The sequence below is a fragment of the Carcharhinus amblyrhynchos genome, chromosome 6 (genome assembly GCF_965287045.1).
Source record: "Carcharhinus amblyrhynchos chromosome 6, sCarAmb.v2.hapA, whole genome shotgun sequence".
Classification (NCBI taxonomy): domain Eukaryota; kingdom Metazoa; phylum Chordata; class Chondrichthyes; order Carcharhiniformes; family Carcharhinidae; genus Carcharhinus; species Carcharhinus amblyrhynchos.
The window spans coordinates 124683310-124711291 of record NC_137329.1 but is presented as its reverse complement, the minus strand read 5'-3'; the positions used below and the strand labels follow the sequence as shown (position 1 = coordinate 124711291).

General features: G+C 45.8%; 1 protein-coding gene across 12 annotated transcripts in view; it reads right to left on the bottom strand.

Moving 5' to 3' along the window:
* mybpc1 (myosin binding protein C1) overlaps positions 1-27982 on the bottom strand; it is a 119983-nt gene that overhangs the window by 7715 nt on the left and 84286 nt on the right. For all 12 annotated transcript variants that reach the window (XM_080191399.1, XM_080191401.1, XM_080191400.1 and 9 more), the window contains 8 exons: positions 25699-25833; positions 22115-22282; positions 21002-21090; positions 19743-19938; positions 16216-16355; positions 13713-13872; positions 10398-10534; positions 9213-9399 (listed from right to left, as the gene is read on the bottom strand). In XM_080191399.1, the coding sequence (XP_080047525.1) occupies positions 9213-9399; positions 10398-10534; positions 13713-13872; positions 16216-16355; positions 19743-19938; positions 21002-21090; positions 22115-22282; positions 25699-25833 (1212 nt within the window). The remainder of the gene's footprint in view (positions 1-9212; positions 9400-10397; positions 10535-13712; positions 13873-16215; positions 16356-19742; positions 19939-21001; positions 21091-22114; positions 22283-25698; positions 25834-27982) is intronic.

Here is a 27982-nt window from a genome sequence, read left to right as displayed (position 1 = left end):
TCAATTAGTGGCGATCACTAAAGCACAAACCTCTGGAAAGACACAGTCAGTAGATATCCAGCACAAGGAAGTTCTGGGATTGTCCTTAAGGACTGATTTTCTGCCAGGGTCCTCTCTAAGGATGTGCCAGAAGGTCATGGGTTCCAGAATAACTAAAACCTTTTGGAAAGTTGATTTTCACTTTGCGGATTATCAGCTCACCATCATTACGTCTAGGAACAGGAAAGGCCATTCAGCCCCAACAGCCTATTCCACCATTGAGTGAGTTCATGGCTGATCTGTCTATACACTAGCCTTAGCTCCAGGAAATTAAACAATTCTCAGGTCTCATGATTGCTTCACTATCCCTTCTCTTCCCTCGTCTGCAGTTAAAGACTTTCGGAAAAAGCGTCCCAACAATTCTGGATGTTGGCATTGAAAGGTATCAGGTGTCACTCATTTTAGTTCTCAATGGGAGGGAACTGATGTAACAGACAGAAGTGGGTCCTGAGGGAGAGTTGTTCCTCACAGTGGCTAAAGCTCCTTACTCAAGGAATTAGATTAAGTTGTGTCCAAATTACTGGTACTGTAGATTACACTAATACTTAAATGAATACTGAGTGTTTAAGAGAGCTTGGACAAAGCCTTACAGTGACAATGAACTGTTGCTGTTCCAGAGGGTTAGCATGGACACACACACCATCATTAGAATGGATGAGCAAACTGTATATCTGGCAAGCATGCTGAGTGTTAGAGTGGAAGCCATGAAGAGAGTCCATTGCAGCATCACTTGTCATTCATTTTTTGCCACAATTTTATCTACCTCAATACGTGCTAAGAAGGGTCAGCTAACTCAGTGACCCATTCACCTCTAAGCAAGTGCTGCCTCACAGGCACTCTGATGCATGCAGCACAGTGTAAACGATGCAGCGACTCAACGTGTGGGGTGGTAACCATGCCAGAACCAAGCAAGTGACCATCACATTCGCAACAGTCTCAGCTTCACATTTCCAAATCAAGACACACGGTTGAGGAAAGCACTTCGGAACACGGAGCTCCAACAGACAGCCCATCACAACAGTCACCATACCCATTGCATTTCAACAGGAATATTCCCGGTTTTGTGTCCTTACCTTGTCCAGCCTGATGTCAATGATGGAAACAAAAGGAACAATATGGAGGAGGGGGCAAGACTCACTATCTAACGGGGAGGATGACAGACTAGATACCAGATAACACAGGGCAGATATTGGCAGAACTTTGCTTGATGTTACGGATTGTTGAACAAGTGCATGATTGGAACCACCTGAGCCAACACATCTGTCTGTACAAATTTCTAAACTAAGTAACTCATTAAAAATAGTTTTCTGTTAGACCTTTTCAAATAAGATGTTTGCTACAGAAATCTGTACCCTCGATTGAGAGTAGAAGGGGATTAAGATGAATATTTGTTCTAAATAATCTGGGTTGTCAGTGGCAGGGGGTGAGTGAGTGGAGGGAAAGAATGAGTGAGGGGAGAGAGTGAGTACAGGGAGAGTGAATGGGGGAGAGTGAATGGGGAGAGTGAGTGAGGGGAGAGTGAGTGATGGGAGACAGTAAATGGGGAGAGTGAGTGAGGGGAGAGTGAGTGGGGGGAGACAGTAAATGGGGAGAGTGTGAGGGGAGAGTGAGTGGGGGGAGACAGTAAATGGGGAGAGTGTGAGGGGAGAGTGAGTGGGGGGAGAGTGAGTGAGGGGAGAGTGAGTGGGGGGAGACAGTAAATGGGGAGAGTGAGTGAGGGGAGAGTGAGTGGGGGGAGACAGTAAATGGGGAGAGTGTGAGGGGAGAGTGAGTGGGGGGAGACAGTAAATGGGGAGAGTGAGTGAGGGGAGAGTGAGTGGGGGGAGACAGTAAATGGGGAGAGTGAGTGAGGGGAGAGTGAGTGGGGGGAGACAGTAAATGGGGAGAGTGTGAGGGGAGAGTGAGTGGGGGGAGAGTGAGTGAGGGGAGAGTGAGTGGGGGGAGAGTGAGTGAGGGGAGAGTGAGTGAGGGGAGAGTGAGTGAGGGAGACTGAACGGGGGAAAGTGAACAAGCGGAGAGTGAACAAGGGGAGAGTGAGTGAGGAAGAATGAGTGATGGGAGAGTGAGTGAGGGGAGTGTGACTGACAGAGAGTGTTTAGAGGAATAAGAGGGCAGGAGAGTGAGTGGGGTGATTGTAAGCAGGGGCATATTGAGTGGGAGGGATGGGGATAGTGCGATGGTATCTATGATTGTTGAGGGGATGAGTAATTTATATGAGAAGATGGTATATTGTTGCTGGGCTGTGAGCTGTTTGAATGCTGAGTTTGAATTCACAGAGTTTCAGCAAGTATGAATCTCTACTTGTCGATTTAAATCTAACAATGTTTGCTGCAGAGTGACACATGGTTAACTCACTGTGGTCCCACTCTCTCTCTATTTTGTGTGAAGGATCCCCAGTTATTGGAATCTTGCTGCATAATTATTGAAGTTACAATGATACATAGATTTGATAAAGATTCTTATATGAAGAACAAAAATAAAGCTAATTTACATTTTGGAAAATTTCATCTTTTATCTATTTATCAAGAGTTTGGAGAGTCTTTTGAGCTGCTTTTGCTCTTCTGAGTGATCAGATTATTGGAATGTGAAAATATTTTCTCTTGCACTTTAATAGTAACCTGATTCTCTGGGATCATGGAATCAGTTTGGAAAAAAACACAAAAATACTGTCAGACAAAATACATGAAAAGTATTCTTTAAATGTGTACTCCAGCTACCACTGAAACAGGTACGCACTGCAACACTGAACCAGGTACGCACCGTAACACTGAACCAGGTACGCACCGTAACACTGAACCAGGTACGCACCGTAACACTGAACCAGGTACGCACCGTAACGTTGAACCAGGTACGCACCGTAACGTTGAACCAGGTACGCACCGTAACACTGAACCAGGTACGCACCGTAACACTGAACCAGGTACGCGCCGTAACACTGAACCAGGTACGCACCGTAACACTGAAACAGGTACGCACCGCAACACTGAAACAGGTACGCACCGCAACACTGAAACAGGTACGCACCGTAACGTTGAAGCAGGTACGCACCGCAACACTGAAACAGGTACACACTGTAACACTGAAGCAGGTACGCACCGTAACACTGAACCAGGTATGCACTGTAACACTGAACCAGGTACGCACCGTAACATTGAAGCAGGTACGCACCGTAACATTGAAGCAGGTACGCACCGCAACACTGAAACAGGTACACACTGTAACATTGAAGCAGGTACACACTGTAACACTGAACCAGGTACGCACCGTAACACTGAACCAGGTACGCACCGTAACACTGAACCAGGTATGCACCGTAACACTGAACCAGGTACGCACCGTAACATTGAAACAGGTACGCACTGTAAAACTGAAACAGGTACGCATTGTAACACTGAAACAGGTACGCATTGTAACACTGAAACAGGTACGCACCGTAACATTGAAGCAGGTACGCACTGTAACACTGAAACAGGTACACACTGTAACACTGAAGCAGGTATGCACTGTAACACTGAACCAGGTACGCACCGCAACACTGAAACAGGTACGCACCGTAACACTGAAACAGGTACGCACTGTAACATTGAAGCAGGTACGCACCGTAACATTGAAGCAGGTACGCACCGTAACATTGAAGCAGGTACGCACCGTAACATTGAAGCAGGTACGCACCGTAACATTGAAGCAGGTACGCACCGTAACATTGAAGCAGGTACGCACCGTAACATTGAAGCAGGTACGCACCGCAACACTGAAACAGGTACGCACTGTAACACTGAAGCAGGTACGCACTGTAACATTGGAACAGGTACACACTGTAACACTGAACCAGGTATACACTGTAACATTGAAGCAGGTACACACTGTAACATTGAAGCAGGTATACACTGTAACACTGAACCAGGTACGCACTGTAACATTGAAGCAGGTATACACTGTAACATTGAAGCAGGTACGCACTGTAACACTGAGCCAGGTATGCATTGTAACACTGAACATAAGAACATAAGAAATAGGAGCAGGAGTAGGCCATCTAGCCCTTCGAGCCTGCCCCGCCATTCAATAAGATCATGGCTGATCTGTCGTGGCTCAGTTCCACTTTCCCGCCCTCTCCCCATAACCCTTAATCCCCTCTTATCAAGAACCCATCAACCCGCTTCTTAAAAATATTTAGCGAGGCAGCCTCCACCACTTCAACGGGCAGAGAATTCCAGAGATTCACCACCCTTTGAGTGAAGAAGTTCCTCCTCAACTCCGTTCTAAACCGCCCCCCCTTTATCTTGAGGCTGTGCCCCCTAGTCCTACTGTCTTTTTTGAGCGGGAAGAGTCTCTCCACCTCTATCCTATCCATCCCATTCATCATCTTATACGTCTCAATGAGATCTCCCCTCATTCTTCTAAACTCTAACGAGTACAAGCCTAGTTTAATCAGCCTCTCCTCATAGTTCAACCCCCTCAACTCCGGCATCAGCCTAGTAAACCTCCTCTGCACTCCCTCCAAGGCCAAAATATCCTTGCGTAAGTACGGCGCCTAAAACTGCACACAGTACTCCAGCTGCGGCCTCACCAATGCCCTATACAGCCGCAGCAAGACCTCCCTACTTTAGAATCCGTCATTAAGGAGGAAATTGCGAGGCATCTTGAAGGCAATTGCTTGATAGGGCAGACGCAACACGGTTTCATTAAAGGGAAGTCGTGTCTGACAAATTTACTGGAGTTCTATGAGGATGTGTCTAGGGCGGTGGATAGAGGAGAGCCGGTGGATGTGGTCTTTCTGGATTTTCAGAAGGCGTTTGATAAGGTACCTCACAAGAGGTTACTGCAGAAGGTCAGAGGACATGGAGTTGGGGGTAGGGTGTTAGCGTGGATAGAGGATTGGTTGTCAAATAGGAGGCAGAGAGTGGGGGTCAATGGGTGCTATTCGGATTGGCGGTTGGTGACTAGTGGAGTGCCCCAGGGGTCGGTGCTGGGGCCTCAGCTATTTACCATTTATATAGATGATCTGGAGGAGGGAACCGAGTGTAGGGTGTCGAAATTTGCTGATGACACCAAGATTGGGGGAAAGGCAAATTGTGCGGAGGGTGTGGAGAGTCTGCAGAAGGATCTAGATAGGCTGGGCGAATGGGCCAGGAAATGGCAAATGGAATTTAATGTTGGCAAGTGTGAGGTGGTCCACTTTGGTAGGAAGAATGGTAGGAAGGACTATTACTTACGTGGCGAAAAACTGCAGCAGGCGACGGTGCAGAGGGACCTCGGGGTCCTTGTGCATGAGTCGCAAAAACCCAGCCTGCAGGTGCAGCAGGTGGTCAGGAAGGCGAATGGGATGCTGGCCTTCATAGCGAGGGGGATTGAATATAAAAGTAGGGAGGTCTTGCTGCAGCTGTATAGGGCATTGGTGAGGCCGCAGCTGGAGTACTGTGTGCAGTTTTGGGCGCCGCACCTGCGCAAGGATATTTTGGCCTTGGAGGGAGTGCAGAGGAGGTTTACTAGGCTGATACCGGAGTTGAGGGGGTTGAGCTATGAGGAGAGGCTGAATAAACTAGGCTTGTACTCGTTAGAGTTTAGAAGAATGAGGGGAGATCTCATTGAGACGTATAAGATGATGAATGGGATGGATAGGATAGAGGTGGAAAGACTCTTCCCGCTCAAAAAAGACAGTAGGACTAGGGGGCACAGCCTCAAGATAAAGGGGGGGCAGTTCAGAACGGAGTTGAGGAGGAACTTCTTCACTCAAAGGGTGGTGAATCTCTGGAATTCTCTGCCCGTTGAAGTGGTGGAGGCTGCCTCGCTAAATATTTTTAAGAAGCGGGTTGATGGGTTTTTGATAAGAGAGGGGATTAAGGGTTATGGGGAGAGGGCGGGAAAGTGGAACTGAGCCACGACAGATCAGCCATGATCTTATTGAATGGCGGGGCAGGCTCGAAGGGCCAGATGGCCTACTCCTGCTCCTATTTCTTATGTTCTTATGTTCTTATATTCAATCCCCCTCGCTATTAAGGCCAGCATCCCATTCGCCTTCCTGACCACCTGCTGCACCTGCTGAACCAGGTACGCATTGTAACATTGAACCAGGTACGCACTGTAACATTGAACCAGGTACGCACTGTAACATTGAAGCAGGTACGCACTGTAACATTGAAGCAGGTACGCACTGTAACATTGAAGCAGGTACGCACTGTAACACTGAGCCAGGTACGCATTGTAACACTGAACCAGGTATGCATTGTAACATTGAAGCAGGTACGCATTGTAACATTGAAGCAGGTACGCATTGTAACATTGAACCAGGTACGCACTGTAACATTGAAGCAGGTACGCATTGTAAAATTGAAGCAGGTATACACTGTAACATTGAAGCAGGTACGCATTGTAACACTGAACCAGGTACGCATTGTAACATTGAAGCAGGTATACACTGTAACATTGAAGCAGGTACGCACTGTAACACTGAGCCAGGTACGCATTGTAACATTGAAGCAGGTACGCACTGTAACACTGAGCCAGGTACGCATTGTAACATTGAACCAGGTACGCATTGTAACACTGAACCAGGTATGCATTGTAACATTGAAGCAGGTACGCATTGTAACATTGAAGCAGGTACGCACTGTAACATTGAACCAGGTACGCATTGTAACATTGAACCAGGTACGCACTGTAACATTGAAGCAGGTACGCACTCTAACATTGAAGCAGGTACGCACTGTAACATTGAAGCAGGTACGCACTGTAACATTGAACCAGGTACGCACTGTAACATTGAAGCAGGTACGCATTGTAACATTGAAGCAGGTACGCACTGTAACATTGAACCAGGTACGCACTGTAACATTGAAGCAGGTACGCATTGTAACATTGAAGCAGGTATACACTGTAACATTGAAGCAGGTACACACTAACACTGAACTAGGTACGCACTGTAACATTGAACCAGGTACACACTGTAACACTGAACCAGGTACGCACTGTAACATTGAACCAGGTACGCACTGTAACATTGGAACAGGTAGGCACTGTAACACTGAAGCAGGTATACACTGTAACATTGAAACAAGCATGCATTGTAACATTGAACCAGGTACACACTGTAACACTGAGCCAGGTACGCATTGTAACATTGAAGCAGGTACGCACTGTAACATTGAAGCAGGTACACACTAACACTGAACGAGGTACGCACTGTAACATTGAACCAGGTACACACTGTAACACTGAACCAGGTACGCACTGTAACATTGGAACAGGTACGCACTGTAACACTGAAGCAGGTATACACTGTAACATTGAAACAAGCATGCATTGTAACATTGAACCAGGTATGCACTGTAACATTGGAACAGGTACACACTGTAACATTGGAACAGGTACACACTGTAACATTGATTGTATTTTAAGAAATTTGCTGCTTCCCCTGACAGTCTCATAGTAGAATGACTGTGTATGCAGCAATTTCTTTAATTCAAAATTACAGTTATTAAAGTTGTGAAATTAAAGGAGAGATTTTTGTGAATTCGAGTTCTGGCTACTAATGGGTATAAGACGTTAATGGTGATGTATTGGTAATGTCACTGGACTAGTAATGCAAAGGCCCACACTGGGCCTGGGACAGGGGTTCACATCCCATCATGGCAGCTGTTGAATTTGATTAATTAAATCTGGAATTGAAAAGTTTGTCTCAGGAATTGTGATTATGACAAAAATCAGCATTGATTATCAGAAAGACCCATCTGGTTCACTAATGTCCTTTAGGGAAGGAAATCTGCTGTCCTTACCCGGTCTGGCCTACATGTGGTTCCAGACCCACCGCAATGTGGGTGACTCCGAATTGCCCCTTTGAAATGGTTGAGTTCAGTTCAAGGGCAGCAAATGCTGGCCCTATCAGTGACATCCACATCCCATGAAATAATTAAAAAGGGGGAGGGTGGGGGGGTGGGTGTTTGACAGAAACATTAATCCTGGAAGCCTAATTTGCAAAATCCAATCTTAAGATAACCCAGCTCTTTTGAGCCTTCCAGTTCCAAATAGACAGCATTGCCTCGAATTAGCACAGATTGGGCTGACTGAGGTGAGAGGTTGAACGGGGGCTGGAGGTCTATTTCCTTGACTTATCTAATTTTACTTGGAAAGTTGTCATGGATGTAAAAAGGGGAGATGAAATGTTACATTGGGGAATGAACGCCTCAAGTTATCTCCGTCATTGGATTAGATCCTGGCTGAAATACATTCCAACTTCTTTGATCTGCTTTGGTTCCACAACACGGAGTCTATAAAACTCTATCAACCCCAGTTCTGAAATCTTCACCTGATCCCCTCAGCCTCATGGGCGGCACGGTGGCACAGTGGTTAGCATTGCTGCTTCACGGCGCCAGGGACCCAGGTTCGATTCCTGGCTTGGGCCTCTGTCTGTGCGGAGTCTGCACGTTCTCCCCGTGTCTGCGTGGGTTTCTTCCGGGTGCTCCGGTTTCCTCCCACGGACTGAAAGACGTACTGATTAGGGAGCCTTGGCCGTGCTAAATTCTCCCTCAGTGTAACCCGAACAGATGTGGCAACTAGGGGATTTTCACAGTAACTTCATTGCAGTGTAAATGTAAGCCTACTTGTGACACAAATAAAAATAAATAAATTTCCACCATCCTGTAATGCCCGGCAGATCAAAGTCTCAAGTAGTCTGCACTGACTTCTTTACCTTCTGGAATGGTTCTTTATCCAGTCAATGATTTAGTCACTGGCTGTATTAAGGTTCTGTGACATCTTTTGGATGACTGAAGTCCACATATGCCACTGGAAAGGATTACAACAATGTGGAGGTCATACTTATTTTAGCTTATAAGTCAAAACGAGTAGTAATGATCTAAGCGCAGCGTGACTGAGGGAATTAGACGGTGTTAGGGTGCTGGCTAAACTGGTACTGCTGCTGACAGCTTTCAAAATGTTCAGGGAACCACCTGGATTAAAATAGTGGACAGAATGATGCAGAACGGAGAGGGCCAATAAAGGGGAGTTCCCTATAAGCCACGCTCCCCATTGGAGCAGCATTTTGTACAGCTACCCTGCCTGCCATTTGCTAATATCACCCAATTGTAACGTCACACTGTGAAAGGTAAAAGTTAGGCAAAATAATTTAATTTTCTCAAAGGCAGCCAGTGTCCAAGCTGGTGTCCCGATGACCTTACCTTTGACTTCCATTTTACACTCCACCTCGTCCTCGCCCAGATCATTAATTGCTTTACAGCTGTACAGCCCACCATCGTACGGACTGGGTTTGCGAATTTCCAGAGTACAGACTCCTTGGTTGGAGAACATCCGATATCGTGGGTCATTCTCAATGATCATCCTGTTCTTCATCCAACATATTTTGGGCTAAATTGGGGAGCAGACAGAATGAAGTGTAAAGCACTTAGAATCTCAACAATGCAGGGGACCACTTGGCAAGTCTGCACTGACTGGCCAACACAGTATCTTACTCAGGGCCTATCCCTGTAACCCCATGTATATACCCCGCTAATCCCCCTAACCTACATATCTTTGGATACCAAGGAGCAATTTAGCATGGCCAATCCATGTAATCTTTGGAATGTGGGAGGAAATCTGAGCACCCAGAGGAAACCCATGCAGATACAGGGAGAATTCCACACAGATAGTCACCCAAAGCCAGAATTGAACCCAGGTCCCTGCTGCTGGGAGGCAGCAGTGCTAACCACTAGAACACCCGTGCCACACTTACTGTCTTACAGTCATTTTCAATATTAGATCTGGGCCCATTTGTATTTCTCTGCGATATTGGCCCCAGGGTACTGGGAAGGTGGTCCTCATCTCACGGTGAGTCTGGTAGAGTAAGACTTTGTAATGAATCAATGTGAGACGGTGGCGTTGTGGCATTGTCATTGGACTAGTAATCCAGGGACCCAGGGTAATTCTTTGGGGACTCGGGTTCGAATCCCACCGTGGCAGATGCTGAAATTTGAATTCAATAAATATCTGGAATTACAAGTCTAACGATGACCTTGAAACCAGGGTCGATTATGGTTAAAACCATCTGGTTCACTAACGTCCTTTAGGGGAGGAAACCCACTATTCTTACCTGATCTGGCCTACATGTGATTCCAAACCCACCCACTGTTAAAAATGCCCTCTGAAATGGCCTAGCAAGCCAGTGATGTTCACATCTCATGAATAAATTCAACAAGTTATTGAAAATATTCAAATGCAGGAAGCTTTTGCAAACGGTCAAAATTGTTGCAAGGGAAGGCTGAAAACACGATTACTATTGAGCAAAGATGGATTATATTGCACAATAATAGTTAGAACAATATAACATCAAAGGGATTTTTTCCAGTGTGAAAAGATTGTGTCAGTACCTTGGGATTACCCCTCACGCTGCAGTTCAAGGTTGCGTTGTACCCAGCGACAGCGACCGTGTTGATGAGAGGATGTGTAAACTTTGGCACCTCCTGAAAATCAAAGTCATTGTACTTGGGCGGTTTTAATGCCAAACCTACAAGAGAGAACAACAATTACAAATGCCACCCATCGGAGCTCCGGGTCAAAGTTCAGTGACAGTACAGCAACAACTGGCATTTACATCGCACCTCTATACCCTTCACAGGAGCTGCGTTCAAACGGAAATTTGACACTGGGCCTCAGAAGGAGCTCTGACCAAAAGCTTGGTCAATGAGGTAGGTCATAAGGAGAGTCTTGAGGAAGGAAAAGTGAGGTGGAGACCTGGAGAGGTTCAGGGAGGGAGTCCCAGAGTTCCGGATACAAAGAACAAAGAACATTACAGCACAGGAACAGGCCCTTTGGCCTTCCAAGCCTGCTGAACTACAACCCCCTGCCCTTCCGGGGATCATATCCCTCTATTCTCATCCTATTCATGTATTTGTCCACACTCCCCTTAAAAGTCGCTATCATATCGGCTTCCACTGCCTTCCCCGGCAGCGAGTTCCAGGCACCCACCACCCTCTGTGTAAAAAACTTGCCTCGTACATCTCCTTTAAATCTTGCCCCTCGCACCTTAAACCTGTGCCCCCTCGTCAAAATTGACCCTTCCACCCTGGAAAAAAGCTTCTGATTATCCACTCTGTCCATGCCCCCCATAATCTTGTAGACTACTATCAGGTCACTCCTCAACCTCCATCATTCCAGTGAGAACAAACCAAGTTTCTCCAACCTCTCCTCATAGCTAATGCCCTCCATACCAAGCAACATCCTGGTAAATCTTTTCTGTACCCTCTCCAAAGCCTCCACATCCTTCTGGTAGTGCGGCAACCAGAATTGGGCACTATATTCCAAGTACGGCCTAACTAATGTTCTAAGATCCAGGCAGCTGAAGGCACGGCTGCTAATGGTGGAGTGATGGGAATTGGGAATGTGCAAGGGACCAGATATGGAGGAATGCAGAGATCCCAGGGAGTTGAGGGCTGGAGCAGATTCCAGAGCTAGGGAGTGGGTGTGGAGTTACCTGAAAACAAGGATGTGAATTTTAACCATTTGGAGTGTTGACAGACAGAGAACAAATGCAGGTTAGTGAACGCAAGGGGTTAAAGGGGGAACAGGACTGAGAGGGCAGCACATTTTGGAGATGTTTGGAGAGGAAGGAAAAGGAGATAACAGTCTTGAGAAATGGTTCAATCTAGAGGCATTAGAGATATTGAGTGCTCAGATCAGATATGCTGTTCTCTGCGTCTGATTTAACCAGCACAGGGAAGTACATTTAGGCACTGGGGCCTGAAGAAAGGTACTGTGGCAACGGTTGCCAATCCATAGTAAGTAACATCGTACAACAATAAGATACTCCGCAATATCCAAATGGCACAGTTTAGTGAGCAGAAATATTTGCAAACCGGTATTCCTCATGTGATGGCATGTGGGTTTTTACACTTTGGCGCTACACTGGGTTACCAAAGTAAAGATTCATCAGAATCAAATGGTTAGATCCCATCTGAAGTGATCGGCTTTGGGCATTGGACATTATGAGGGTATATTGGCCCTGGAGGGAGTGCCATACAGAATCACCTGAATAATATCAGGGATAAAGAGGGGAAATTATGAGGACAGCATGCATAAAGATGGTTAGATTCCTCTTGCATTCAGAAAGTTAAGGGATGATCTAATCAGTGTTTAAAATAAGAAAAGGACCCATAAGTGTCAGCAGAGAGAAACTATTTTTTGCTGGTTTGAGTCTTTTCTCGTGACACACTTGGGTGCACACTACCTGACCATGGCACATGGATTGGGAACCACTGCTCTGGTTGATGGCGTTCCCATGTATCTGCTGCCCTTCTCCTTCTAGTTGAGGTTATGGGTTTGGGGGTGGGGTGATGTTAAAGGAACCTTGGTGAGGTGCTGCAGTGAATCTTGTAGGTGGTACACCCGGCTGCCACTGTGCGCCAGTAGTGAAGGCATCAATTTTCAAGGTGGCGGATGGGGTGGCAATTAAGGGCCACTTTGTCCTGGATGGTGTCGAGCTTCTTGGCCTGTTGGAGCTGCACCCATCCAGACAAGTATGGAGAATTCCATCCCACTCCTGACTTGTACCTTGTAGACAGTGGACAGGCTTTGGGAGGTCAGAAGGTGAGTTACTTACTGCAGAATTCCAGCCTCAGACCTGTTCTTGGAGCCACAGTATTTATATGGCCAGTCCAGTTCAGTTTCCACTCAATGGTAAACCCAAGGTATGGGTAGTGGAGGATTCACTGATGGTAAAACACTTGAGGTGAATGGGATCAAAGGTTATGGTGGAAAAGCAGGATTAAGCTACTGAGTTGGATGGTCAGCCATGCACGTAACGAATGGCAGAGCAGGCTCGAAGGGCCAAATGGCCTCCTCCTGCTCCTACCTTCCATGTTTCTATGTGAAGATTATTTGCCAGCCCAAACCTGGATATTATCCAGGATTTGTTGCATTTGAACATGGACTGTTTCAGTATTTGAGGAGTTGCGAATGGTGCTGAACATTCCGCAGTCATCTGCAAAGATCCCCATTTCTGACATTATGTCGGAAAGCACAGTGACACAGTGGTTAGCACTGCTGCTTCACGGCACCAGGGAGGCTGGTTCGATTCCCGGTTTGGGTCACTGTCTGTGCGGAGTAAGCATGGTCTCCCCGTGCCTGCGTAGGTTTCTCCTGAGTGCTCCAGTTTCCTCCCACAGTCCAAAAGGCGCGCTGGTTAGGGTGCATTGGCCATCCTAAATTCTCCCTCAGTGTACCCGAACAGAGGCTGGAGTGTGGCAACTAGGGCATTTTCACAGTAACTTTGTTGCAGTGTTAATGTAAGCCTACTTGTGACAATCAATCAATAAACAAGGAAATACATTGATGAAGCAGCTGAAGGTGGGCCCCAGACACAACCCTGAGGAAATCCTCCAGCAATGGCCAGGGATATCCTACTGTCCCTACACTGCAACTTGTGTAGAGACTTAACAATAAATGAGATTGGTGATTTGTCAACGTAAGTACAGAATGGACAAATGATTATGATGGGAAATTCTATCTGTCAAGTGATTGATTAATAAAAGGCAGACTCTGGGTAGCTTTTGTGAACTGCTTTTCCCAGGAGAGAACCTCTCTGGATGGGTCGGGGATTTGGGAGGGATAAAATCTTCATGCCCAGAGCAATCCCTTTAACAAAATGATGAGGAAATAAATCACGGTACGAGAGCATTGAAACAGACCCTCCTTCTGAATCAGGGCGCTGTTCTTTGTTACTGTGCCTTCGTCACTCAGTCCACACATATTCTCGGAATAGACACGGAAGTAATACTCGTTTCCGATGATGAGGTCAGGTATGACGCAGTTGGTTCTGTGATAGTGTTCGATCACTGTGTACCAATCCTAGAGAGGGGAAGGAATTATCACAACATTGAAACACGGTGTTGGTTTGTCTGTCATAGGATTATAGAATCTTTACACAAGGAGGCCATTCGGCCCATCGAGTCTGCACCAACAATAATCCCACCCCAAGCCCTATCCCCGCAACTGCACACACTTAACCAGCTAATCCTTCTAACCTACATATCCAGGGACAATTTAGCATGGCCAATCCAACTAACCTGCACATCTTTGGAGGGTGGGAGGAACCTGGAACACCACGAGGAAACCTAGGCAGACGGGGAGAACGTGCAAACTCCATACAGACAGTGATCCAAACCGGGAATCATACCCGGCAGTAATGCTTTGGACTCAGTAAACCTCCATGTAGAAGAACGTGCCAAAGCAGGGCTCAGCTCACTGATACCAGTCTAGAATCATAGAATGGTGCAGCATTAAAGCAGACCATTCGATCCATCGTACCTATGCTGGCTCTTTGCAAGGTCTGTCCAATTAATCCCAGTATGGTTCTATCCCCATTGTCCTTTATCCTTCATTTCAACATTCATCTAATTCCCTTTTGAAAGTTACCATTGAATCTGTTTCCTTTTCATTTGTCAGATTCCAGATTACTATAATTGCTGGGTCATTTTCTTTCTGATTTACCCTGTATATATCTGACAATATTTTAACCCATGTCCCCTGGTTGTCGACTCTCTTGGTACGGGAAACAGTGGGCGGGATTCTCCGGCTGCCCGCGCCCGTCCCAAGACTGGAAATTCCCATCTGAGCTCAATGGACCTTGAAACTGTCTGCTGATTTTTCCAACTCACGCACTATGATTCCCGCAGTGGGGGAGATGGAGAGCCTTGGCCAGTTTCTCTCCATCACGGAACGGTGGCACTGTGGTTAGCGCTGCTGCCTCACAGCGCCAGGGACCCGGGTTCGACTCCTGGCTTGAGTCACTGTCTCTGCGGAGTCTGCATGTTCTCCTTGTGTCTGCGTGGGTTTCCTCCAGGTGCTCCAGTTTTTTCCCACAGTCTGAAAGACGTGCTGGTTAGGGTGCATTGACCGTACTAAGTTCTCCCCCAGTGTACCTGAACAGGCATCGGAATGTGGCGATTAGGAGATTTTCACAGTAACTTTATTGCAGCGTTAATGTAAGCCAACTTGTGACACTACTAAATAAACTTCATCTACATTGTCAAAACACTTTATAATTTTGGATGCCTCTGTTAATTTTCTCCTTAATCCTCTTTGCTCTGAGGAGAACAATCTCAGCTTCTCCAATCTCTCCACATTCACTGAAACCATTGTAGTGAAACTTGTACATATTCTCTCAAAGAATTTGACATCTGTAATAGGGAATGAATGAACTGTAGTAGGGAAAGCCCAGGGAGTGTGGGTTGCAGAAGGAGAGAGAGAGGATGGAAAGAGTTAAACAGACCGCATTGTAGTATCCACACTCACTGCATGCAGACAGGACAAAATACATCTCAGATGGCACTAAAACAGTCACACCCCAAATGGGATTGTTCCAAGGTTACAACAATCGTAACAGAATTATCAAGGCTCCAAAAGGTTGAGAGGAACCTTTGTGTCTCTGAAAAACTAATTAAGTATCTGGGAAATGGGGACAATTAACATCTCATTGCAATCAGTTTGACAAACACAACATTTTGATATTATGAACAGGTAGACAGGAGATGTCCAGAATATGACTAAAAGTTAAAGCACACAAGGCAATGGAACTGTGTAATGTCATCAAAAACAGAACTATAACCAATTCAAAGTAACAACACAACGACCAGATATAAATGACTGAGAGAGAGTGGCAAAGAGAGTGACAGAGAGAAAGAGAGAGAATCAGAAAGAGGGAGAGAGAGAGAGAATCAGAAAGAGAGAGAGAGAGAAAGAGAGAGAGAGAGACAAAGAGACAGGGAGAGAGATAGAGAGAGACAGTTACAGATTGAATGGCAGAGAGAGAGAGAGTGACAAAGAGAGAGTGATGAAGAGACACAGAGAGAGAGAGAGACAGAGAGGGACAGAGAAAGAGACAGAGACAGAGACAGAGAGAAAGACAGAAGAGAAAGAGACTCACAGATTGAACGACAGCAAGAAAACGACAAAGAGAGGGTGATGGAGAGAGAGAGAGACAGAGAGAGGGACAGAGAGAGAGTTACTAAGAGACAGAGTGACAGTGAGAGAGTGACATAGAGGGAGAGAGAAAGAGTTACTGAGAGAGTGACAGGGTATGTCAGAAAGAGAGAAAGAAAGAGAAACACAGAGAAATAGATAGAAAGTCAGAGTGAGAGTGACAGAGAAAGAGTGAGAGACAGTGAGAGTTAGCTCTCATTTCACACTTACCATGGTCTTTTTATCAGCTTTTTGAATTGTGTATCCTGTAATAGCAGCATTCCCATTGTCCTTCGGTGGTAACCATTCCAAAGCTACGTTAGTGTACCAAACCTCGACAATTTTCACAACCAATGGTGGACCAGGTTTCTCTGTGGAAAAATCACTAAACATAACCTTTTCTCTTCTGTTTTGATAAGCACACATTTCCCCATTATCTCCACCAGAATTTTCCCATTCTCCTGTCTCCTTTCAGCTGTGATTCTTATTCATTATAACAGCCATTAATAAACATCAGAATTCACTAAATGATAAGCGCTCTTTTCCACCCTGGAGATTTCCTCTAACTTCTTGCATTGGATCTCCGAGACATAGGCTATCTGCCATCAGTGATCTAAGATAAAGCCGAAATCCATCTCAAGCCGGGTTCCCACCCTATATTCTTATTATTCATCCACAGGAACTGGGGATCATTGGAAAGGCCACCATCTGTTGCCCATGTTATGTCGAATTACCCTTGCCCCTTAGTGTGCAAAGATGTGTAGATTAGGTGGATCAGCCATGGTAAATATGTGGGGTTACGGGGGTAAGGTGGAGGAAGGGTCTGGGTAGGACGCTCATTTGGAGAGGCGTCTTCCTGCACTGTAAGGATTCTCTGGTTCTTAGAGCTCAAACAACACAGAAACCTTTGTAAAACGTTTGTAAACCTTTAAATATCTTCACTAGACCAGGAAGAGATGTTTCTCAGACCCAATCCTCTGCCTTGTGTTGTGGGGTAACTATGAGCTGACTGATTTACAATTTAATTTGCATGTTGCTTGGGAAGGAATTTCGGGATTGTAGATATATTTTGGAACAAGGGGTAATTTCCATATAAACTGGGTACTTAGTGCAACTTAATTAGAGTCCTAGAGGTTTACAGCATAGAAACAGGCCCTTTAGCCCAACTTGTCCATGCTGCCCTTTTTTTTGAACCCCTAAACTAATCCCAATTGCCCGCATTTGGCCCATATCCCTCTATACCCATCATACCCATGTAACTGTCTAAATGCTTTTTAAAAGATAAAATTGTATCCACCTCTACTACTACCTCTGGCAGCTTGTTCCAGACACTCACCACCCTCTGTGTGAAAAAATTGCCCCTCTGGATCCTTTTGTATCTCCCCCCTCTCATCTTAAACCTATGTCCTCTAGTTTTAGACTCCTTTACCTTTGTGAAAAGATATTGACTATCTAGCTGATCTATGCCCTCATTATCTTATAGACCTCTATAAGATCACCCCTCAGCCTCCTACGCTCCAGAGAAAAAGTCCCAGTCTATCCAGTTTCTCCTTATAACTCAAACCATCAAGTCCCAGTGGCATCCTAGTAAATCTTCTCTGCACTCTTTCCAGTTTAATAATATCCTTTCTATAATAGGGTGACCAGAACTGTACACAGTATTCCAAGTGTGGCCTTACCAACGTCTTGTACAACTTCAACAAGACATTCCAACTCCTGTATTCAATGTTCTGACTGATGAAACCAAGCATGCCGAATGCCTTCTTCACCACTCTGTCCACCTGTGACTCCACTTTCAAACAGCTATGAACATTACCCCTAGATCTCTTTGTTCTGTAACTTTCCCCAGTGCCCCACCATTAACTGAGTAAGTCCTGCCCTGGTTCAATTTACCAAAATGCATCACCTCGCATTTGTCTAAATTAAACTCCATCTGCCATTCATTAGCCCACTGGCCCAATTGATCAAGATCCTGTTGCAATCCTAGATAACCTTCCTCACTGTCCACTGTACCACAAATCTTGCGGTCATCTGCAAACTTACTAACCATACCTATATTCTATCCAAATCATTAATATAAATGACAAATAACAATGGGCCCAGCACTGATCCCTGAGGCACACCGCTGGTCACAGGCCTCCAGTTTGAAAAACAAACTCTCTACAACCACTCTCTGGCTCTTCTCTAATTTAATAAATAGTCTTTAGTTATTGTTACACAATGACTGGGCTGGTTATTCTCACTGGGAGTTTCACGTGACTCCTCACACATTCCAAAAGCAAACTATACACCACCACAGACCAATGTTTCAAGTTGGGACACCCTCGCAGATAATGGGGGCAATTCTCCCAGCACACTATGCAGCAGGCCGGGAAGCTCTAGGGGAGGCCATTTAGTTGGCACCAAGGCTTCCGCGAGTCCCTGATAGCTGGATATCCGGTGCCATCAGCACCGCACCAGAGATCGACTTAGAATTGCATAATTTGTTTAGATCCTAACTTGAATCTATTTCAATTAGTGGACCAGGAGACTTCAGTCTCAGGCCCGCTATAGTCTCCACCCTCACCAGGAGCGGTACACTCCAGTGGGGTTTACAGTAGCGGGGAGCTGGCAGCCTGATCCCGCTGGACTGAAGGCTCCCCAGAAATTTGGGAGTAAGGGAGGCATTGCCAGCTTGGCATTGCCAGCCTGGCCTCCTAGCACTGCCCAAAGGGCAAAGTGCCAATGCCCAGGGGGCACCTTAGCACTGTCCACCAGGCATAGGGCAATGCCAAGGGAGCAGGACCTCTTGTGGGGGGTGAGGGGAGGCCATCGGTGGGCATGGGGTTCCTGCTGCCACTCTGCACTCGGCAGTGACAGAGATAGGGAGGCCAGCGATTGGGGTTGGACGTTAGGATGAGGGGAGAGGGGTTGGCCTAACAAGGGTGGAGTCAGGTCTACTGGTGTTGGGGAAATTGGGGAGGGGGTGGTCGAGGCTGGCCCAAACACATTCTGGAGGCCAGTGACTGGGACGTTGCGTGGGGGGGTCAGAGGGGCAGTGATGTGAGGGTCGTGACGCTGGCCTGTGATCAAGCTGGCCAGCGATCGGGAGGCTGGCAGTGTGGGGCTATTGCGTAAGTGCCGATTGCGGCGCTGAGACATTGGCACATGCGCAATGGCCCACTCAGCGCTACGCTGCCGGCTTCCCCAGTGGGAATAGTCCCCGCCCACTGATTTTTCTCGTGCACTCTGCAGTGCGCAGAGTGTGGGAAATTCGTTTGGAAAATCCCGCTGGAAAAAAAAAATGGAATTTATTTCAGTTCTTAAGCACTTTTGACACTTTGAATTGTTTTGGGGGAATCACCCCCAACATCAGAGTGGTCCCATCAGGAGAGAAGCAAGCTGGGGGCTTCTGATTGGGAAGCAGCAATGGTTCCCACTGAAACAAAAGCTGGAGCAGCAATGCATTGAATACTGGGCCACAAGAGGTCCAGAGAAACCAGGACATGAGCTTCCGGTAGCATTAATATTGCTACCCCAAACTCAATCATTTGAACATAAGAAACATAAGAACATAAGAAATAGGAGCAGGAGTAGGCCATCTAGTCCTTCGAGCCTGCCCCGCCATTCAATAAGATCATGGCTGATCTGTCGTGGCTCAGTTCCACTTTCCCGCCCTCTCCCCCTAACCCTTAATCCCTCTCTCACAACCCTGCCATTTCGTTTCCATTGGTCAGCTTTGCCTGGCTGTGCCTCGTTCTAACTGACAGTGAACGTACCAACAATTTGAATGATTATTGTGGCTTTGTCCTGAAGCTTCTCCACCTGGACTGTCAGCTCGTAATTGCCCGAGTGTTTGCGTTCCGTCTTGCGGATGAACAGCACTGTGTCGGTGTCAGTGTTGCGAATGTTGACTGTATTTGTGTCCAAAGGTTCTCCATCCTTTGTCCAGATGACCTTTGGCCTGGGTTTGCCCTGGTAAAGAGAAAGGTTAATGGTCATAACCATGCATTATCCAACCCTGATTCATCATCCATTGGACAGCGATGGATGGGATTAACTCCTGCCTGATGTGACTGCTGGAAGGTCATAACACAAAAAGCAGGAACTTGAGGCTTTTTAAAGCTCAGGGCCAGCTCTTCATGAAGTACGTCTGCAATGTTGTAATGCAGGAAACTTCGCTGCCAATCTACACTTAGCAAGATCCCATAAACAGCAATAACTAGATATCCGTTTCCTGTGATATTGGCTGACGGATAAATTTTAGCCAGGGCTAAATTTTAGTTTATTTGTTGGACTGTGTGGAACTTTAAGACTATTGCACAGTTGCATTTCAAAGAAGAATTTGGTTGCGTGTGGCCACATGGTTAACTTTCAATTTGATATGCAGATATGTACCTCTGTAGCTGAGAGAGAACATCTTACCCAAGATACTGGGGAGAACTCCCCTACCCTCCTCCAAACAGCTCCTCTCAAACGGCTAAGGAAATTTGGCATGTCAGCTACGACTCTCACTAACTTTTACAGATGTACCATAGAAAGCATTCTTTCTGGTTGTATCACAGTTTGGTAAGGACTCCTGCTCTGCCCAAGACCGCAAGGAACTACAAAAGATCATGAATGTAGCTCAATCCATCACACAAACCAGCCTCCCATCCATTGACTCTGTCTACATTTCCTGCTGCCTCGGCAAAGCAGCCAGAATAATCAAGCTCTCCACGCACCCCGGACATTCTCTCTTCCACCTTCTTCCGTCGGGGAAAAGATACAAAATTCCGAGGTCACATACCAACCAACTCAAGAACTGCTTCTTCCCTGCTGCCATCCATCAGACTGTCGAATGGATCTACCTCGCATTAAGTTGATCTTTCTCTACACCCTCGCTATGACTGTAACACTACAATCTGCACTCTCCCCTATGTACGCTATGAATGGTATGCTTTGTCTGTATAGCGTGCAAGAAACAATACTTTTCAGTATATTCCAGTACATGTGACAATAAGAACTCAGATCAATCATCAGGGATATCGTTCCCCACCTGGAAAGGAATCATGAGATTGAGTGACTCGCCAACTTTGCGAATGTAAGTTTGTTTCAATTGCCGTGGGAGACGGATCTTCGGGGGTTCTGAAACAGATAGATGATTGAGAAATTAGCAACTTATAACATGTGTGTGTGAGGAACACATGCACACATACCACACACACACCACACGCACACATGTACACACGTGCACACATGCATGCGTACACACGCACAGATGCACACACATGCACATACACACAGGCACACGTGTGCACATATGCACAACATGTTTGCACATATATGCACACACACATGCAACACACATGCGTACACACACAGATGCACACACATGCACATACACACAGGCACACGTGTGCACATATGCACAACATGTATGCACATATATGCACACACACATGCAACACACATGTGCACACATGCACAGATGCACACGCACATACACACACACGCACACTCATGTACACATGCACACATCATAGAATCCCTAAATTGCAGAAGGAGGCCATTTGACCCATTGAGTCCGCACTAAGTCTCCGAAAGAGCATCTTACCCAGGCCTAACCTACACACTTACAATGGCCAATGCACCTGAACTGCACATCTTTGGAGTGTGGGAGGAAACCTACGCAGACACGGGGAGAACGTGCGAACGCCACACAGTCACCCAAATTTGAACCCGGGTCCCTGTCACTGTGAGGCTGTTAACCACTGTACCTACAGACACACATACAAAACACAAAAGCAAACACGTACACACAGGCACAACACATGCATGAAGACAGACATACACAAACACTCTTGGAAAATGAGAAAAATTCATATAAATGTACATATATGGATATCTAAATATCCTCTCAGAGATATGCAATATCACCTCCACAGACTAAGACATATAGCATGATCATCCCCTTCCAAGCTCAGTGACTGCTGGTTCACACCTCCAGCAGCCACAGCGACACCAGAAGATACTGGTCAGGTTCCCCCAGCCCAGGAAACCTCACTGCATGGAACCTCCTCCTCACTGGAGGTTGGGTTCACCCTTGGGTGTTGGCCCCAAGCTTAGACAAAGGTCGTTGACTGATAGACAGACAGAAAGAGCTGCTCACCCACAACCTCTTTGATGATAATGGCTGTTGTCAAACAGATGGGGCGGCTTTCTCCAGCCACGTTCACCGCCTTTACCCTCACGTAGATTTTCTCCCCAGTTGGGAGGTCGTTGATCGTGTATTTGGTTTTATCGGTTAGCTCAGGGTTGGACAGAATCCACTCGTTTGCTGTGTTTGAAACAAAAAAAGTAGGAAAATAAATCTGTGTTCGGCAGAATGAAAACTGATTAAATAAATTGAGCAACATCGTGTCAGGAAGGATATATTAGCTGCAAGGAGAGTGCAACACAGATTCACCAGAAATATAGCACGCTCAGAGAGTTAAATATTACAGCCAGTTTGCAAAGTACAGAAGTAATGATTAATTGAAGTGTTTAAGATTTGATTTGATTTATTATTGTCACATGTATTAACACACGGTGAAAAGTGTTGTTTCTTGTGCACTGTACAGACAAAGCATACCATTCATAGAGAAGGAAAGGAGAGAGCGCAGGATGTAGTGTTCCAGTCAATGGTAGGGTGTAGAGAAAGATCAACTTAATGAGGAAGTTTAAGGGAGTTAGAGTGAAGTTTTAGAAGCAGAGACTGAGAGTAAAAGGTAGAATTAGAAGGAATGCTGGGTGCAGCTCACAAGAAGTTGCCTCGAACCGGTGCCAGCTTGGGAAAAAACAAAAGATTAAAGAGTTCAGGGGGGTAAACATCGAAACATAGAAACTAGAAACAGGAGGGGGCCATTCAGCCCTGCGAGCCTGTCCCACCGTTCATTATGATCGAGGTAGATAGAGATAAACTATTTCCTTTGATGGCACAAATCCAGAGTAAGGGAGCAGATAATTGGTTATTTGATTTATTCAAAATGGGAATAAGGCGACAGAGTAAAAATTAGAGATTAAAAAAAGTGCCAGGACAAAATTAGAGTCAGTTTCAAAACTAAGGTAGCTAGGCTTTTGTCGAGGGTTAAGAGAAACTGGGAGAGTAAATGGAGTGGAGATGCAGACCAGTCATGGTGTAAATGAATGATAGAACATGCCTGAGGGGCTGATTGGCCTCCTCCTGTTCCTCCGAGAAGGTTTTAATTCTATGTGGTTAGGGTCCTAAACGGGAAGACTGGCTGGCGAAAACAAAGTTCTTCACCTACAGTGAGATCATTCTCAGCTGGTTTGATGTAGGTAAAATGACAGCAATTTTGTGCATAGCAAGACCCCACAAACAGCTGGAAGATGAGCAGGCAGTTGCTTCAGCTTTGACATGATTGGTTATAGGAGGAATGTTATGCCAATGAGCTTCCACACATTATCTTCAAATAAAGCTACACAATCTTCTACACCTTCCTGTCTGAGACCTTGATGACAGTTGTGAACTCTGAAAATGTGGGTGCTCTGCACTGACACTGAACAGTGAATTAGTCTTATCAATGTTAAGAAAACAGAGGTAGTTTAAAGGGATTTATATTTATTTTGGTCATCATTAAAAACAAGTTATAATTTTTAAGTGTGCTTAATTTAATGTTTCTCTACCTGCAAGAGTAAATCTATAGCTAGATTCATGCTGGGACAAAGGTATTTCTATGTCTTGGGGTTGGTTTCAATTACAACTGTATTTCTGTTATGCTTAGAGAGGGTTACAGCATGAGGAATGAATAATAGTAGCAGTAGTTGCTTAGCAACTGGAAATCCTTGTATGGTAGGAAAACTTTTAAGTTTTAATGTCATCTGGATATATTACAGTTGGAGATAGGACACCAGGGAGTGAACATCTCTCAGCTCTGCCAGAAGAAAGATTGGACAGAATAAGGGAGACGCAAAGAGGTAGATGATCAAAAGAACCAGTTACAGTCCAGATAACCAAGAAATTGGGAACAGAAAATATCTTAAAGACAACTGAAGCTAACAGAACAGAGACTAAGGATTGCTTAGAAGAATCAATTAAAGAGTAAACCAAGTGATCTGAGTTCGTGAGACAATTGCAGTAACCATATTTAAAATGGGACAGCAGACTTCTGAGGTAAATCAAACATTTGATGCCATTTTCCCGGAGCCTGGGAATCAACACTTAAAGCAATCATAAACACTTTGTATAACAGTCAAAACAAGAAAACCCTAAAGCGGCTGTCGTGAAACCTGGACTGAATTCACTGTTAAAAGTGGAGTGGAAGCTTTGCTTAAAACAGACATTTGGAAAACCTGGATTAGATCTGAGAATGCAAACTGCTGAGGGAACATATTATTGTGAGAAAAGATTTTAAAGTGTATTTTTAGGAAAGGTGTTTGGAAACTGTCATTTGACAATCACCTGAGTAGAAATCCATAGTCACTAACTTGGGTTCAGAGCAGAGTGTGTATGTATTTGACCATAATCATCTTGTGTGTTTAAAGGGAACTTTGTGTCAATGAGACCATTGTATCTTAAAATGTACATTGTAATCCATGGTAACATTAAACTCCAACAGGTTTATTTGGTAGCACGAGCTTTGGGAGCGCTACGCCGAGCACTCACCTGATGAGGGAGCACTGCTCCAAAAGCTCGTGCTTCCAAATAAACCTGTTGGTCTTTAACCTGGTGTTGTGAGACTTCTTACCGACCCCAGTCCATCGCTGGCATCGCCACATCATTTGTAATCCATGTTAATCTTAAAACCTGTGTGTAATTGTTAAACTAAGGGAGAGTAAAGGAGTATTGTATCCTCATTCAATTGTTTTATGATTAATAATTTTTTTTGTTAAACTAAGGGAGAGTAAAGGAGTATTGTATCCTTATTCAATTGTTTTATGATTAATAATTTTTTTTTCTCCTTGCTGTTAAAATTAGTTAGAGGTTCTGTAACTCTGCACTGTTCTTCCATGTTCTTATTAAAAGTAAGGTGAAAGTTCTGGTCTTTTGAGCCTCGGTTCCATTCTGGGAGTTTTCCCATCTAGTTATAACATCAACTGGGATTGTAGCACTAGTTAATCACTAGTCAGTCACTAATTGGCTAACATTTAGCAATCTTGGCCAGCTAATTGTTGCCTAATTAGAACCAATCAAGACAATTGTCACTGAGACATGTCGATAAAATATCAACCAATTGGCAAGTCCCAAATTAGAAGGTTTACTTTCCAGATCCACTCCAGGGAATTGGCCACAAAAACTCAGATAACACTCCAGTATAGTCCTTCAGATAAAACATTCAACTGAAACTCAATTCCATCTCAAGCGGAGTAGATGGAATTATTCTTAAGATCAATGGGCTTCTCCTTGGTGTCCCTGATAGGTCAGGGTCAGGGGTTAATGTCAGCAGGACTGAAAGATTCCATCAGTGGGGAGGGCCAGAAAATCCAGCCCATGAGGTTGACTCAGTAAAGTGTGTCTTGGAGGAACTTTGGAACTGTCAAATCTCCCTCCCAGTGGGAGAGTGTCACTGATTCATTGATAGAGAGTGGTCACTGTGATTGGTCAATAACCTCATTGCACCATGTGACCACTAGTATAGTAGAAGGTAAACCAGATTGACCATGGTCTAGTTTTGTCTAACAATTTGTATATGTGTTATTTATCAGCGAGTGCCCTATTCTCCTTGGCGTATCTGTGGAAAAGATGGGGCTTACTTCCTTCAAGGCAGTACTCGATGCGATAGCCGTCCAGCCCTGCTGCTCCAATACGTTCAGGAGGCCGCCACTTGAGTGATATGCTAGTGTCTGTCACCCCGTCGCAGGCGAGGAGCGTGGGTTCACTGGTTGGTGCTGGAGAAAAGAAGCACAGGATAATTCCCAGCAATGAGGTTTTAGCAACTCACAATCATCACAGGAGAGAGATTCGAGGAACTGCCTTTTTCAATGCAAACGATTGCCAACTTTTGTTCCAAAATTCATGCTTAGTGTCAGAAAACTGATGAATGGGAGATCTGTGCGTAGATTTTCAAAACTGGCGCAAGGTATAGGGCAGGTATGACCATGGCATCTACCTGACAACATGGAGAATTATCCAGGTGACACCAATCCATAAGGATCAGGGTCAATCTGACTCTGTCAATTCTTACCAGCTGCCCCCCTTATCTGTAAATTCAGTGAAGGAGTCACCAATAGTGACATCCAAAACACCCCACTCACAAGTACCCAGCTCACTGATGCTTATTTGAGGTTCACATTGAGCTGCCTGGTTCCAAAACACTCCGCAGCTTTGACCCAGATATAGACGAAACAGGAGGTGGTGAGTGTAGATGTTCCAGATGCAAGGGCCACATTCAACCAAATCAGGGACCCAAATCAATAACCCAAAATACATTGACGGGAGTTGGGGAGGGGTTTCAACACGGAGCAGAGATTTCTCTTGTTCGAGGTGGTCATCATATGGCATTTATATATCAACCCGAACTTGGGTGTTATCCACATCCTGCTGTAGTTTGGCAGGAATTGTTTCATTACTGGAAGACTTGTGAGTGCAGCTAACATTATGGGGAGAGGGCGGGAATGTGGAACTGAGCCACGACAGATCAGCCATGATCTTATTGAATGGCGGGGCAGGCTCGAAGGGCTAGTTGGCCTACTTCTGCTCCTATTTCTTATGTTCTTATGTTCTATTATGGTCAAAAGTTTACACTCCATCCATTCCTCCCCCTCCACACCCACACATCCCTCGGCAGGTCCTGATACAGGGGGGCAGGGCACAGACAGCATTCCCTCTGGGTTCTTGCCCTCCCCGACCTTGCAGCAATTTACTGAGGGGGTCTGAGGTCGATGGAGGTCAAAGCAAGAACACTCCCGTAGCTGGAATCATACCCAACACTAAGGAAGATGGTTGAGATTGTTGGAGATCGATCATCACCGCCTTAGTACATCACTCAGGGAAGCAACCCAGAAACCTTCACTAACCACTGCCCCCCTCTCTCATTCCATGATTTCATTGCTCTGAATGTTTAAGGTGGTGGGAGCTTGAATCCTGCCATCTAAAGAATCATCTTTGCCAACTGAAATGCCCTATTGCCGTTTTGCGTTCCAGCGAATGTTGATGGGCAAAGGGTGGGTCGTCTGCCCCCAACCTGGGAGACGGACCGGCCTCGGAGAGCTGCTGGCCAGTCTGATTGGAACAGCGCTGCAGTGGCCGGAAGAGGCACTGCAAGAAACGTTCCTGAGTCAAAGTCCCAGGAACCAGAGAAAAAAGTCAGGATTCCTGGCGGGAAGGGTAGAGAAAATCTGGGAGGGCCTGAAGGGGGTGATTGGCGTTTCCGGGGGTAAGCTGGTGATGGAGGAGGGGGGTTCCAGAGATCACTGGGCTTTAATGGTAGGGGGCCCCCATTGAGAGGGAACTTCTGAGATGGAGGTGCAATCTGCCCCCACCCCCACCTCTACCCGCCTGAGATCAAACTCCGTTCATTCAGATAAAAGCAAAATACTGCAGGTGCTGCAATCTGAAAATGCTGGAAGATCTCAGCGGGTCTGTTGAAATGAAATGAAATAAAATGAATGGAAATGGGACGAAAGTTGAGGGGAGAGTCCACCCTCTGAAGTAGTTGAACTCAATGTTCAGTCCAGAAGGCCCAGTGAGAAGATGAGGTGCTGTTCCTCCAGTTTGTGTTGGGGTTCAGTAGAACATTGCAAAAGGCCAAGGATGGACAGGAGGGTAGGGTGGTGTGTGTGGAAGTGGTAAGCTGACCCACTGAGATTTTCCTTTGCCAATCAGCCTCAGAACTCAGGCTGGGCAGGAAGCCTTCCTTACGCGCCCAATAAGTGGTTACTCAAGGGCCTTAACTGGGGCAAGGGCAGGCTTCCATTCCGACACCACGTAGACCCCAGAATAAATTGCTGCAAGGTCGGGGAGGGCGAGAACTCCGAGGGAATTCTGTCTGTGCGATCCCACACTGCCCTGCCCCACCCCCGCCCTGTATCAGAACCT